This window comes from Cavia porcellus, unplaced genomic scaffold, assembly GCF_034190915.1.
Source record: "Cavia porcellus strain 051 isolate PalLab524CR breed Dunkin Hartley unplaced genomic scaffold, mCavPor4.1 scaffold_3, whole genome shotgun sequence".
Classification (NCBI taxonomy): domain Eukaryota; kingdom Metazoa; phylum Chordata; class Mammalia; order Rodentia; family Caviidae; genus Cavia; species Cavia porcellus.
This window is the reverse complement of record NW_026947486.1, coordinates 9,494,934-9,510,974: the sequence shown is the minus strand read 5'-3', so window position 1 is coordinate 9,510,974 and position 16,041 is coordinate 9,494,934. Positions and strand designations below refer to the sequence as shown.

Sequence of the window (16,041 nt, the reverse complement as noted above, 5' to 3'; positions counted from 1 at the left end):
ATACTGCACCTATTGTTAAAATGCTCTTTAAATCAAGTGTACAAATTAGGGCACTGGGACAACTGAATTGTTCTTTAGATTGCATTTATTCAAACCAATCCAGAAAAGAAAGAAAAAAGAGAATATGTACTTACTAGAAATGATGAAGGAAGGAATAAATGCTTATTTCCTTTTTAAATGAAATGCAGACGCAAAAAAAATCTCAGCTAAAATCTTTGTATTTCATGGATTTCAGAGGTCTGAAATATATGAAAGTTCTATTTCTGGAGCCAAAAATGTATCCTGTTCGTAATAAATGATATTGGTTTCTGAAATGGCCATAATAAAATTTTAACCCTTCAGGTTTTAGGCTACCTGCATTATTTTGTGAGGTGTGGAGATATATCCTTGAATAAGGTGGGCTGCTGCCAATGACTTCAGGAGCAAGATGGCATAGAAATATGTTTCAGAACTGTCAGAACAGCCAAAGAACAGTATCACAACACATCAATTTGCAGTTGCTCTATTTATTAATACATATATCACAAATGTTCACGATATCATTGCATTCTTGTTGGCATGCTAGAGAGAGGCTTTATTTTTGAAGATCTTTTAAAAATATTTTGACTTTTGTTCCCCCTTCACACTCATTTTTAAAATGATCTGATGAGGTCCTGGAAGTCTATAATGTCAATGTAAGAAAAAAATACAGAAAGAAGTAAAATAATAGCAATTAATTGGGAAAAAACCAAAGATAATATCAGTGCTGTGGCAGGAAGCAACAGCACAGCTTTGTAACAGGATTATACAGGTTTCAACTGAGAAGCAAAGGTGCACTAAACTGTCTCTACATACCCAGGTACAGAACAATAATGAGCAAGGAGACCACCTAATGCTCAACAACAATTTCCATCAGGCGTGACACATGCTTTTTTCTCCTCATGAACAATTACAGATGTGTCTCTTTACATGTCCTAGGCAGCCTAAAGAAGGTAGGAAACAGCCTTAGCAAAGGAAAACCAAACCAAACAAGATTAAGCCAAAAGAAAAGATAACTATCATCTGCTTATCTATGTTAAAGTGTGTGGCATTAATCCACCACAGTGAGGGGCTAACAGGCTCTTCCACACTACATGCAGGCCCCAGGGGGCCAGTGATGGTGTGATAACCAGTCACCTACAATGTGCTGCAGCTGGACCAAGTACACTGGAGGAGCTGGCACGCACAGGGCCTCAGGTTGGGGTTCACTAGGACTAGCTGCAGGGGGACCTGATTACACTCGGTGGCACAACAGGGTTTCACAAGATAGACACTACACATGATGCGGGCTGAAAGGTAGGAGAGAGATGGGGTAGGAGGGTCAGTTGCACGCAGGTGTGGGGAAGTGGGAACAGGGCAACTGTATTTATTATGTACTGTGCTCTAACATTCTTTGGAAGTCTTTCAGAGAGTGCTGTAGTTTCTTTTTAATACAGGTCTCTTCTTCCAATGTTCTGTTCTTGAAAGACTGAGAAAAGAAATTAAAGTGTGTCAGTGAGTCACCATTTATAGGAACTTAAAAAAAATAAAGGAAGCAAGTTGAAAGGGGCATTTCCATATTTTCCACAATAGCGTCCCTTAAAACTCCTCCTGAGAACCATGGAAATGAGATTTCTGCATATGGGCAAGTGCCACTAAGATTAGGTAGTTAAAGTGGCCAGGCAGTCCTTCAGATCATTTGAAAGTGTAGATGGGCACCCAAGGGAAACCTTTGAAATTAAACACTCCCCATTGCCACTTACCTTCTCCTTACACCATCTCATACTGATTGGCCGTGATGAACCGGGACAGACAGCAGGCCAGTAGCATGCCAATCAACTGTTGCCAAGGAGACAAATGAAACAAGAATCTCAAGTTGCTGAACTATACCCTTTTTTCACTCTGGATTTAAATCTTCATTTTTTAATTGAGACATAATAACTGCATATATTTATAGAACATAATCCAATATGTGATTGAAGTATATTTACACCTCGATGGAATTTTCAGTGACTAAGTTACCACATGTGAATGGAGAAAGGGTGCTAGAGATGAACCACCAGCTTTCAGTGTGGGATCTAAATTGGAGGAGGTCTAACTGCTGGTACAGGATCAATTGGAAGCTTTGGAACTGGCTATAGGTTCCAGTTGTAGTTTATCCTGGCCATTTAAGAACAACTTTTGATAGTAGGTAGTATTAAAATTTGTTTATATTATGAAAGTAATACAAAAATTAAGTGACCTGGAATTAGGGGAATATTAACTAAAAGACCAAAATTTAATTCAAAGTCATAAGCACATGCATTGGAAGATTTATCAATACAGTATGATTTTCTAGCTATATTTAGCTGACAGATAAACAGTTCTTTGCTTGAGACAAGAATAGAGACATTATTCTTGACCAGATATGTTTTCCAGTGAGAAAAGAAAGTCAGGACTTTTAAAAGATAGGAGAAGAAAACGGGGCCTTAAATTTTTGTTTGTGTCTCAAATCTGTAGCCACATCTTCACCTGGGGCCCACTGCCTAACTTTTCAGGGGCCTCAGAATCTCCACCTCCTCAGAATATTCTATCCTCCATTTGTCTTTGTGCCTTGACCTAATCTGTACCACAGGCAAATCTGATAAAAAATGGTTGGGACACAATCAAGACTGCCTTAAGTATATCTTGCTCTGCTCATTAAACACAAATTCTTAGACAGGAATCTGGAGGGTCAACATTCTTTGAGTAGAAAGAAACTCAAAAGTGCATTTGAGCTAGGTGCCACTTGCCCCTGGCCAATGTAGTCCCTTATCTTTAAGTAACTGGATAGGTTTTAATGGATCAGAAGTGGGAATGACCTTTAGAGATAACCTGCTACATTGTCACCCAAAATGTGGCCCCAGGATTCTGCCATTAGAATCCCCTAGGACCAGGCTCCACTCCTGATTTGCTAAATCAGAAACTGATGTTTTAACAAAGTCACCTAGCCACCCTTGTCTTATAGATGAAACAGTCTATAGTCATTCCGGTTCCCACTCTTGGGCAGGGATTCTCTTGGCTCTTAATTCATCAGTGAAGGTCTAGTACTGATTCTTATCTTTTTAGATTAAAAATTTCCCATGAAATATACAAATTATGATTGTCAGGGAAGGATAACTCATCACTTATTGCACTCACTGTATTACCTATTGAATTCTGGCCAATGCACTTCATACCACAAAACAAACAGCATCATGTACTTAGTGCCAAGAGGCCAAAGTTATCATGACTGTAACTTTCAGAATATTCTGTCAAATGAAAAATTAAAAATCTTCCCATGAATTTGAATCATATACTTGGTAGTGTCAAAAAATTAGATTTTAGCCAAAAACCAAGTATTGGAGCTATTTAACATATTCAAGTATACCAAATGATTGACTCTCTATTGCAAATTTGTGCAATATTCTAATCTCTATTTTTTTAGAAGACAGAATAGGTTTAGGAGAGATATAACCAATCTCTCCCAAACTATAAAAGTAATACACCCCTTTTATCTGAGAATAGGCCCACTTTTGTCCCGTTACATAGAAAAGATAAACAGATATTCTTAAGGGCCCTCCAAAAGACTACTGGCACATATGAAATCAGCCCAGAACACTGGAGGTGCTGGGTCAGAGGACAGGGGATGGACTGGTGGGAGTAGGATCTGTAATTTTGATGAGGACATTTTCCTTGCTAATTAATGGATTGAAACCTTTTTTTAAAGAACAAAAACATAAAATGAATTCCCTTCAAGTGCTATGTGAGGCAAGAACAAAGGTGACTTTGGAGATTAACATTTAAATCAGCAAATTAGGTGAGAAGAAAGTCAGTACTGAACCCCTAGATACACAACAGATGCCCAACCTCAAGCAAGGCCTTCAACCTTCACCTTTCTGGAAGACAACTATACAATCTCCACTGAGGACTGTAACACACCAGGATCTGAGCAATTAATCCAGCCCACTAGATTTTAAGTCTAGTAAAGCCCTGGGTCTATTTACCTTGGATACAAAAGTACTTACTACAGAGGGAACTCTACTCTCACATGGCCAAACCAAGGCGTGGCATAGTGTCATAAATTGAGTAATACCAGGCTCACAAAGCCCTTGGCTTCTAGGCCATTTAGAGGACTGAGAGAAGTAGAGGATATGCTGTGCTTATATGTGCATGCATGTTTTCTCTCCCACTTCCTCTCCCCCCACCAACTCTCTTGAGTGAAAGAGTAGCTGCCAAAGGCACAGGAAAAAAACTACCTTACCCAAACACATTCAATCTCCTGCTATAAATTTCTATGGCAGTAGGACCTGCCCACCTAGACAAATGGGTTTTTCCCTGAGGGAGCAAAGATAAGGGAGTTGTGAGAAGAGAAACATTAAACACATAACCAAACCCTGCTGTCCAAACAAGGCCTCTTAACTAGCCAAGAAGGGACAAAGTTCTCATAGTCTATTCTGAGGCTGCACTCAGTTTCATTTTCCTTGTACATTATACCACCTTTAATCTCTGAGACAACAGATGGACGATGCCAGTTTCTTCCAACAGCTAAGAGCATGAAGGTCACAAGAGCAGATGAGGAAAAGGGTCAGGAGAAGGTGGAGGACTGGTGATGGAAAGTGAAAGGGAGACAGAAAGCTCTGTTCTTTGCTATCTGCTTTTATCTCTCCTCATCAGAGCCTGCTCATTACAGGATAGTCAAAGCATAATAGTTTCATCACATTAGTTAATATTTGTGAAGTTTTCTGCAACACTGGCTCTAAAATATCTGAACAAATGAAGCTGAAACTTTGCTTGTGCATCATTGGCTGGGATGAGTAGAGCTGCTTCTTCTTGAATAGGAATCTCAGAAGTGGGTACAACTATCTTGGGAAGGCCTGGATCTGCTGGCTTGGAAGTCAACCTCAGCTGTCAGACATCCCAGGGCCATCGGCACCTTACACAACTACACCAGTCTAGTAAAAGCCAGCCACGGCCATTGCTCTTTCTGCCCTAAGAAAGACCATGGGTCTCTAGTTTCTGATCTGCTGGACCTGCCTGACCACATGAGTGAGTAGGACTGGCTGTGTGATACTACTGCGCTTTGTGTTTTCTGTTCTGCTCTAATAAGAACGTGGTACACTAATGAGACCTAAACTTGCTGCAGTCTTTCTGTTTTGGGAGTTCCTTGGGACCAACGCTCTTCCTTTGCTCACTTCCTCCATTTGTCAGAAAGCACGGTCAACAATCCTCACATCAGGGATTTCTTTAAGGCAGCAAAGAAAGATGAATGCTCATCAGGCCATCTAGCCATTCATGTAAGCATAAATTCCTTCATAGGAATGTGTGAGACAGGAGTGAAGGAGAGGCGTTAAGCAGCTTCTTTATGGCATGGAGAAGGATTCCTGTGACTTAATTCATCTCACTAATGAAAAACAAGATGCTTCTCCCCACCACATACACCCAGGGCCAACCAGAAATGTTCTTGAAAATAAAATCTTCATGTAAGAGATCCCAGGTTCCATGAAGCACTTTTCTCCTCTTGTCTAGTATTGGTATCACATCCCTTTATTTTTCCAGGGAGCCAAGAGAGGAGACTGTAGCAATATTTTTTTTTCCTCCAAGGGAACACTCCTTCTTAAATGCCAAATGTAGACAATGTAGATCCCCCCTTCTGGTGCTCACCATCTGATGCTACACATACATGCATTCAGGAAAATGTATGGGCAAGGCTGTCAAGTGTAGCCTGGATATTTATATCAGTCACAAGGCTCGGGATCCTCTAACATGTCCCCACCCATTACAGACACGTTACTGGGTGTTATTACTGAGATACTAGAGCAGGTGAAAGGAAGTTCAGGGATGGAGAGTACCTTTGAAATGTCTCTAGGGACTGAATTAGCTGCACTGCTTGCAATCCCACTCAGGTTTGTTCTGTGTTGGCCATGTTGAAGGTTTAATTCATTTCATAAGCCTCAAAAACAATGTGGTATAGTAAAAGAGAAATTTGAAATTGCAACAAGAAAAAACGTTCATGTTCACTGAATATGAATATTCTCTTGTGGGATGAAATGCCACACAAGTTTTCACAATTGTCTAAGAAGAAAAGTGTTTCTACCTCTCTGAAGCTCAGCTCTCTGCTTTGCAAAGTCACTATCAGACTAAGGCTCTATTCCCTGATCTAAGTGAGGACCACACAGTTCTGTTCATTTTGTGAGAACTTAGTACACTGTAAACTTACATTCCATGTATTTTTTGTATATTCTGTATTTCAGTAAAATAACTCTTAGGAACATAGAATTAAAATGCATCTGCACTGATAAGCAATAAGGACAGAAGTACAGATGGGTAGGGAAATCTTTAGAGTCTGCGATACTTTATATAAAAGTAGATCTCTGGAAACATTACTGAACAGCATTAACTAGGATTTGTTTGAAAAATCATCTGTTGATCTGATTTAGAGCTTTTATTTGATTATTTAGTACCTATGTCAATCCTTTTCCCAGTGCAATATTATAGCAAGGATGTACCATTTAGCTGGGAGAGCAGAGGCATGTGGAACAGTACCTTGCCTGGTGAAACTAGGCTAAATTTTAGATATGGTTTAATCTTGTTCTATCCTTATGTGTGTGGCTTTCCTAATTAACATAATGATTTCTCCCATTGTTTTTAGTGGGATATAAAGTGTAACACATGAAAATTGGGTCTCCATTTAAGGAACAGAATAGTCAAATCCAGAGACTAAAATAATGTTCATGAGATGAAGTTTGCCAAATACAGGTTTTCTTTAAAAGAAATGGTATCTTGAAGAACAAAAAACGACAGGTCACCCAGCAAAAATGCCTCTCCAAAATCTACATCAGCCATTTGATGTTTTGAGTTGTTTATGCTCCAATTAAGCCAGCACCTTGTTCAGTTAACCTCCATTTGACCTATAGAAAAAGCAAGTTGTTTTTCTGGAGCTAGTCATTAGTTGAACTGTAACCGATAGTCCCTTGATGGCAAAACTTCATTTAAGTTGAAAAAGGAAAATCAATAAACAGATGACCTGAGGACTAATGAGCCAGGAGCTCTGACCCTATCCATCAGCCTTCCCTAAGGGACAGGAATGCGGGCCAAGAAGCCAGAGGTGGGGGAAAGGCTAGGCCGGACCCTGCACAACGATGTGGGCTACCTGGGAGAAGGCGATTCCAAATGCCACTCCAGCAATGATCCCCATGTTAGTCTCCATGAAACTGGTCACCAGATCATAACAACCCTGCAAACAGAGAGAAGAGGTCTTAAAGTTGTGTTTTAGCCAGGTTGGGGGTGCTACATGCACTTGCAACTGTCACATCTACAGCGACCTTAATTCAGCAAATATAATTGCAACTCATCCTAGGAACTGACTAGCATTCTATTCAAACAAATAGACCAAAACTAACAAAAAATACAAACATACAAAAAAGTACAGAGACTAGTACAAGGAACCCACACACAACACTTCCTCTGATACTATAATTAACAGATGGTCAATCTTGTTTCATGTATATCTCCCCCCAAACCATTCCCTAACTACTTAAAAAGCAAGTTCAATGTTTACTTTATCAACAAATGTCTCAGTTGTAGGATTAAATTTAGCAAAAAATGTATAAGATCTATGAAGCAAACATTGTAGAGATAAGAGAAGTAGACATGAACAGATGAAAAGACATAAACTTGAACAGGACACCACAGCACCATAAACATAGTTACTAGTATTTTCACAATGAGTGACAACATTTTGGAAAAATAGAAAAATCATTTGGTTAGAGGGAGATGTTTGAATACCTACCAACATTGTGGAGTTTTAGATTTATTCTTAAGGTGACAATTGTCATCTTTTAAAGTGCCAAAATCTAGTGCTCTTGAGTGAACTTTCAAAAATTAAATATGTGACCTTGAACAAGTCATTTCTCCGTTCTGGATGTTAATAATTTTATCAGTAAAATGTGAATTTCCATAAAGCTGGATTTCCTTTTAACATATTATGAAATCTGTTCAAGTCATGATTACAAACAACAATTATCACCAATTTCAATTTTAGTTCAAAATGATAAAGTGAATTATCTTTCTTTAAGATGAATCATCTGGTTGGAATTTAACAGTGTTGCTAAATAAGATTATTTTCTGATTACTATTCTGGATTACATTTTATCAATCTGGTCCAGATAGAAAACACTAGATATTGTGTATCACCCAGAAAGAAAAGGCAAAAACTGACTCTTCCTGTTAACCCATCCTAGGTCAAATATTGTAAGTAGTAAAGTGTGATTGTGCTAGTGTGCATGAGTATGTGTGTGTGCATCATAGATGTGTGTGTGTATGAAATTAACCAAGATTTCTGGACTGATTTATTGAGCTAGAAGACATGGTCTTTTTCTAGTTTTCTGATAAAAGGCATTGACTTCAATATATGAATAGTGTGCAAGTGAACATATTAATTCAATAAGATAAAATATATTTTGTTTATTAAGAAATTTACACCAAGTTATAATAACATCAGAAGAGTAGCAACAACAAATACCCCACTATGGTTCCCATTTTTAAATTCAAATCTTAACAATTTAGCATTTCTTATAACTTGTGAAAATTCTACCAATGTTGTACCTTCTAAATGAGGTTTTATATTTATAACCTGTTTGCAGAGAAAAGGTGCATTAACTTAGCAGCACCACTCTGGCACATGCTTTCAGTGCAATTCATAAACTACTCCTTAGTTATCTGATGCAAATACAAAGAGGGGAGGAAGCACATTACTGTCTGAGGACAGAGTTATGAAATTCGATTCTCTCCACTAGAAGCTTGCAGATTTCACTTTTACTAGTGAAATGATACATTGCCCTATTTTTCCCAAGGTAGTAGGAGGGAGAGGAGTTTTTGTTAGGAAGAGGTAAAAGCAGGAAGAGGCATGAGTATTCTAACATGTTCCCAAATGGTAGCAGCTAAAATAGTGTTTTGCCACTGTGGCCATCATTATTAAATCTCCCTACAATGATGGTGGGGTGGAAAACTGAGGTCCAGCCAGCCATACTGTTAGGTCAGCTCAAAATATGGAAACACAAACCTGATACTATCCAGAAAGAAGCAATATGGGCCTTATTCTGCAAAATGGCATAACCCCCACCCCTGGCATGGTTTTGATTCTACACATAAGCTGAGTGTTTTTCTAAAGTATGATTTCAACTGCATGTCCAGATTTTTTGTTTGGTTTTGGTGGTCCTGGGGACGGAACATTGGACCTTGTGCATGTCAGGCAAGCACTCTACCACTGAGCAATCTTCCTAACTGCATTTTTTTTTTTTTTTTTTTGGTCTTTTTGAGACAGGGTCTCGCTGTGCAGTTTAGGCTGGCCTTGAGCTCACTTTGTAGCCTAGGCTGGTCTCAAACTCGCAACAATCCTCTGCCTCAGCCTCCTGAGTGCTGGGATTACAGGTGTGAGCCACCACACTTGGCTCCTAACTGCATTTTTTAGAGAGTTTTGGAGTCATTTTATTTTTGATAAGGGTACTCTAACCAGTAAGAGGAATCAGAAATATTAAATAACTACCTGGCATTAATACAGCAGTGGCAAACTATTCTCTTTAAACCTTATCCCTCAATGTATGGTTCTTAAATAAACAGTACTGCATCACTGGGGGCTTATGAAAAGGCCAGACTCACAGAATCAGCACCTGCCACATCCTGGGGTTATTCATATTTAACACATTTTAAATGAAATTAAACAAGATCTCCAGTTGCTTCACATTTTCATTAAAGTTTGAAGACCACCTGTCTATAAGAAATTTGTCTGTTTTTTACCGCCAATAAAAAACCAAATTTATGCATCAGTAATCGGATTAAACAAAATAAGAAGATAAAAGTGAAATTAAAGTGTTTTTCATCTCTGGATTTTTTTCTTTGTTATTCACTACATGGACCTGGGGCCCATTTTCGAAGTCTTAGTATTATTCTGCAGACTGCAAAGACTGCTTTGATGCTACAACCACAGGCCATGTCTGCATTCAACCTTAAGTTCTGCACTGAAGAGTCATCTTATCTGCCCACAACAATCTTTCTCAATTTCCTAATATGAAAGCCTTGTTGTCAGGCATGAGATAAATCTACAGAGACCTGCTAAGTCTCCTAGGAAACACCCAGAACAGTTCATTTGCTCACCCTCTCAGCATGTCTAAATCAACACAGTCACCAATGGAAGCCATCTGCAAGTGGCAGGCTTTAACTATGAGGAGGAGAAGGCTACTTTGAATCTAGGTTCTGGGAAGATGTATCTCTATAGCTGTTAACCAAAATAACTCTTTCTTGCTCTTATAAACTGCTAAGGTATGGCTATTGAGTAGGGGTTTAGCCAGAGCTATCAGCCAAGTGAATATGCAGACATTTTAATATCCTGCTAGCAAAAACCAAAATAAAGTCTATTCCTTAAATCAAACAACAAACAACCTGTGTTCATAACTCCTCCCTCCTGCTTCCCCCAGTAATCTATACAATGCAGGTTTCCAAGGGCTGCCAGGTTAAGAGCTAAGATCATCTTTCTGGGCTACCAAAGTGTAGGACTCAGAATCAAAAGATCAATAGGGATGATCTACTTATCATAAACCATAATATTCCATACAACTGGAATGTGGTGGCAGATAAGCTGTCCTTGGGATGGAAGTGAGTGGTGGGCATGGTTACACTGATGAGCACCTACTATTATTGTCTCCACTCTATCCCTACCACTCACCATTTTATAGACAAGATATCCATGAAACTCAGGAGAAATAATTTTTCTCAAAGGTTCATGTGGGTATTAAATGAGAATGTCTAATAAAAATCAGTACAAAATTTCATTTACCATTCATGTTCACTTCTCTGAAGGAGACAGACTGGAGAGCATAAGGGCAATGAGAGAGAAGTTAAACACATTATTCAAGTAATTGAGGGGTCCAAGAAATACAAAATAGGGTTGTATTCGGAAAGTAGAGAATAAGGCCAGTATAGTTAGTCAATAAAATGAAAAAAGCTATCCATCTTTTTTTCTAGAAATAATTGTAAGTATTATAGATTGTCTAGGGTATGCTCCCAAACTTTATTTTGGATACTAACAACAGATCTTATCACAAGAACTAATAGAATTAGTAGGACAATCATCTTAGCTATCTGAAGTATCTATATACAAATTTGTACCTTTTTTCATTTTGCTTCCTTCTAAAACAGCTAACATTCATAGGATTAGATCAATTTTGCATGTCTGTATTTGGTAATCTGAGTAACTCTTCTGAGGATAACTATGCCCATTATGTTAACTTGTTAACTATGCCTTTAGTTATGTTTCTACCATCTTGTTTTAAAAGCCTATATTGTTATTGTTTTGGGCTCATTGTGGCTATTTGTCTCTTTTGTTTCTTATTTTTCTTGTATCTTGTTTTGTTTTTCCCTCTAATACAGAAAGGATAGATGTACATGTATAGGCTTATATAGGCCTAGAACTTGCCCTAAAGAGTTTACAAGGACTGATCTTCTTTTAAAGTCCAATAATGCCTTTATTCTATGTTTTGATTGGTTTTAGTCTGTTTTCTATTACTTTATTTCAATATGTGTGAAGGTATGGACAGCTATTTTGAAGAGAATGAGACATTATCATAACCATTACTGATTTTCCTATTGTCTGGTTTTGAAGGCATGTAATGCTTTCATTTTTTTGTTTTGATTAGTTTTATACTATTTTGTTTTGTTTGAATTCATTGTGTGTGAAGATATGGACAACTGTTTTGAAGAAAACAAGAGGCATTATGGTAGCCACTGTTTTCTTGTTGTCTTATTTTCAAATCCTGTGTTGCTTGCGTTTTTTTGTTCCAATCTGCTTTGTTCTGTTTTATTCTATTTAAAATAAAAAAGATCTTCCCTATAAGAATCTGCTGCATCATTTCTCATAAAAGGGACAGTGTGATACAGTAGGAGACAAACTTCACCACCATCATGCTCACATTTACATTATGGTTAACATTTCCCATTATAGCTAATATTTACAGTATTGTTAGTCTTTGCCAGTTACTAGGTTTTAGGTAGTTTACTACCTAAATTTAATTCTCATAAACCTCATGAGATTTAATTCTCATAACAATTCTAAGGGGCAATGACTATTAATATCCCCATTTTACAGATGAAAAAAGCAAGACTGAGATGGGTCAAGTGACTTGACCAGTATCACACAGCCAGCAAGTGGTAAATCAGAATTTAAACTGGAGTTTCACTCTAGACATTGTGCTCCTGACTTCTGGATTTTTAACAAAAGAAAAAAAGTTTGGGTAAAAAAGACTTTTCCAAAAGTCACTGGGTGCTGTGTTTACAGATGAGACTCAGGAGCAAATATCTCACTAAATCTACTATATTATAGTAGATTTTTCCCTTTCCTTTGTTTTACCTAATCATATTTTGCATATGGTATTTCTCTAAATGTTTAAGAATAAAGATAGCTTTCACATGCAGTTGTAGCATGTCTTTATTAATCTCTGTAAGGTGTAATATAGAATTAATGTTCTCTGTCTCTAACTGCTGAGACTTCAATCCCACATTTGCACTGTGTACTAACATTTGAATTTTCTCTAGTCATCTTTTTTCCTTCTTAATTCTTTGTGAGTCAGGATGGTGACAGTGAGTTGAGTTGGAGTTGCTGATTTCTTTTCTTACAACAATGAACTCCTTAAAATAAAGGTCACCCTCCTAGCAGAAGCAGATGCTGTATATCAAGTCTACTCTCTTATTTCTTCCAAAGACTGGAAACCAGCAGCAAAAAAATTTCGTGTTTAGATGGTTTATTAAGCAGAAGAAAGACACCCAGAAAGAAGAAAGCCAACATTCTCTGTCTGACACAAGCATCAGGGTTAACAGGAACCACTTGCTAAACGTGTACAACTGTGCCCAGTAGATGCTTGCTGTGGGAGAGCTGTGTGCGGCTGATCTGTGTAGCAGCTTAATCTTTTAGAAGTGAGCAGCCTCAAGTGCCTCTCCCAGGCAATCAAGGACCACAAAGGAAGACACTTGACTGCCTCCTGGACTACTCTTTCTAACCTACATATCATAATTCCACAGAAACAACAAAGCCCTCCCAAACATTCACCAGAGACCCAGTAGAGCTGGAAAGAAGCAGGTACCTTCTGGTTAACTTTGGTGGCGGCCACAGTCAGATTGTGCAAATCCTGGGGATTACAATCAGTTTCATTCATGCAGCAACTTGGGGGGATGCCGTGCTCCAGGAAGTAGGGGCTGGTGCTCCAGTTGGTATAGTTCTGCACACCACAGCAGCTCAGCTATTAACAGTGCAAAGGAAGGAATCAAAGAGTGACAGATCAAACACATTGTGGTCACCTCTTTCACTGCCCTGTAACTTTTAAAAGACAAGCTTAGGCAGGGCTCCTAACACAACATGTGAAGCTTCAGTGAGTAAAGGTGAGCTGCCATTTGCTTTCACCATGGTTCCCATTTGAATGCAAAGAAGGAAGTGAGTCAAGATCACATATTCAGCTTTCTTAGCACCTCCACAGAGGAAAAAATGCTTCTTGGCCCTTGCTAGACGTGACAATCACCTGTGGGAATCAGGTGCTGTTAAAGATATACACATACACATGAACTATATCAGGATAGTTGATGGGGGAGTTGATACAACAATGATTTTTAAAAACTCTTCTGGATCTACACTAATTAGTAAGTAGATGGTTTAGAGAAAAAAGATACACATAGAGGAAAAGAAAGAGCTGGTGTTGGTAAACCACAATCCATCACCTGCATCTTCTTGTAAACAAAGTTGTACTGAGACACAGCCATGCATATTGTCTGTGGCTGCTTTTGTGCTATGGTGATAGAGTTGAATAGTTATGACAGAGACAGTGAGGCTTTGTAAGCTAAAATATTTACCACTTAACCTCTTACTGAAAAGTTTTGCCTTGCAGAGAATATTTAAGTAAGTAGGGTAAAGATATTTAATAGGCAAATCTGAGCTACATGAGTTTGAAATTTTACCAAAAATATTGTTCCTGAAATACCTTCATCATCCTATTCTGATCAGATTTATACTATGTTGCTTTGTATGAATTCACTGTATGTGAAGATACGGACAACTGTTTGGAAGAAAACAAGAGACAATATAATAGAGAGTGAAGAACTCCAGTTGTCTTGCTTTTAAATATATGTCTCTTACATTGTTTTCTTACGTTGTTTTGTTAATTTTAGCATCTTTAAAATAAAATTTAAAAAAACATTGTTTCTGAAATATATATTAAACAGACAAACAAACACTTAAAACAGCAGAAAAAGTAAAGTCAAAAACCTCTCCAGGGATCGTGATGGGTAGTCAGGCTTCAGGGCTAGCACACATCACCCTAAGAACCTCAGGCAAGAAACCTCTTTTACATCTCTCTTGCTCTCTGCAAAGCACCAGGCCACCTGTGGCCACTTATATACTTAAAAGATCCTGCTTTTTTCTGGGTCCACACTCTGTCCACTGTCCCTAGATAGTGAATGCAGCTTGCCCAAGCTCTCCATCTAGCGTGATGAACTGATTCCAGAGAGCCAGACTTGGGCAGCCAACTCTAAACTAGACTGTCAAATGCTCACTGCCAAGGGTTCAAATTTTAAGGGCAGATGGGCTGTCTTTGTAATTCTTACAAGTCTTACTGATGCAAGGCATCCTCAAGGGAGTGATCATCCTTAACACAGATTTGCTGGAGAGCTGGATTTTGGACAAGTGCCAAGTATCAACTCTTGAAAATGGAACTGGACCAAGAGTCAGTGAACAAGAACTGACCACAAACACTGCTGGCTCAATTTATTGGCTACTACAAGTATAAGCCCAGATCTTGCATCATCATCTTCTGAACTTACGCTGCGCTGCACATGGTCCACAGCCCGGCTCCTCTCGTCGTTGCCATTGTAGTTCTGCATGGCATCAGTGTAAGTCCTCAGGAAAGTATCCTTAATCTATAGAAGATGAGGGAAAGGGATTGTGAGGTTTCAGTCCACTGTAGCCCAAATCAACTCAGATTCATACCAACTTCTAACACAGGATAGCCTCTTCTAAAAGCCTCTGGATAAGTGTAGGCCAGGGAGAAAATGTTCTGTATTCTGAGACAAAAGAGCTCAAAAATTTAATAAAAGGAATTTTCAAAATTGCTGCCCTCACCCCTAATCCTGGCCTGTTAAGTGAGCTCCTGGAGTGACCGGTCAGTTTCTGAAAGAGCTATCACGGTGAACTGTCAAATTTCAGGCATACATTCTCCAGCTGGTTTTTAAAAAGGGAATATGCTCATCTATCTTTCTGCACCTTTCTTTGTCCTTACAGAGAAGACATAATAAAGGACAGGTCATCGGGTGACAGGGCTGCTGATGTTTTGTCCAAAAACGGATCCCTATTCTACCATAAAGCAGTGGGGTAAAACGAAGTTTCACTTACTTGTCTTTACTGAAGTGAAAATAAAGAAAGCTAAAGCACAAAAACTTTCTTGATAAAAAGCTAACACACCCATTTCTTCTTCTCAATGAACATGCTTGACTTTGGGATAACCTTCAACTTCTGTTCCCCAGAAAACCTGATAAAGGTGGTGTGTTAATAGGCAAGCTGGCTTATAATACAATTGAACCCTGATTGGTGAAATGCCTCTGGATTGGGACGACAGCAAACAACAATAATTACCTGGAGGTCAATAATAGTGACCATCTTACCTAGGCATATTCTTTGCCGAAATACTGGAAGCTATATGCATGACACGGTTATAGGAATTAAAGAAACACTTGCTACAGGGTGCTTCTAAGCCAAGATGGCTATTACACTCAGCTGTGGTGCCTCACTTCACTGCACTTGAGCTATCTCTCAGGCTCGGGACTTATTCACAGAACAGACCTTGAACCACTGAGGACTCATGCTGAAAAAACAAGTGTGCATCTCTCTAAGTAAACAGCATTAAGTGTGACTTACTATCACTATGTAAGCCTGACTGTTTAGCTAAACTCAAGACCATAACTGGCCATCAGAGAGTAGCGCTGCAAACCTTGCCCACAAATGAAGAGGTTAGG

The 16,041-nt window shown here is 38.7% G+C and overlaps 1 protein-coding gene across 1 annotated transcript in view; it reads right to left on the bottom strand.

The window, feature by feature from the left end:
- Positions 1-490: 490 nt before the first annotated feature.
- Tspan7 (tetraspanin 7) overlaps positions 491-16,041 on the bottom strand; it is a 131,917-nt gene continuing 116,366 nt past the window's right edge. Inside the window, exons 4-8 of the mRNA XM_003469371.5 lie at positions 14,854-14,949; positions 13,128-13,283; positions 7,148-7,231; positions 1,761-1,836; positions 491-1,486 (exon numbers count right to left, since the gene is read on the bottom strand). Of these exons, the coding sequence (XP_003469419.1) occupies positions 1,768-1,836; positions 7,148-7,231; positions 13,128-13,283; positions 14,854-14,949 (405 nt within the window). The 3' untranslated portion in view covers positions 491-1,486; positions 1,761-1,767. The remainder of the gene's footprint in view (positions 1,487-1,760; positions 1,837-7,147; positions 7,232-13,127; positions 13,284-14,853; positions 14,950-16,041) is intronic.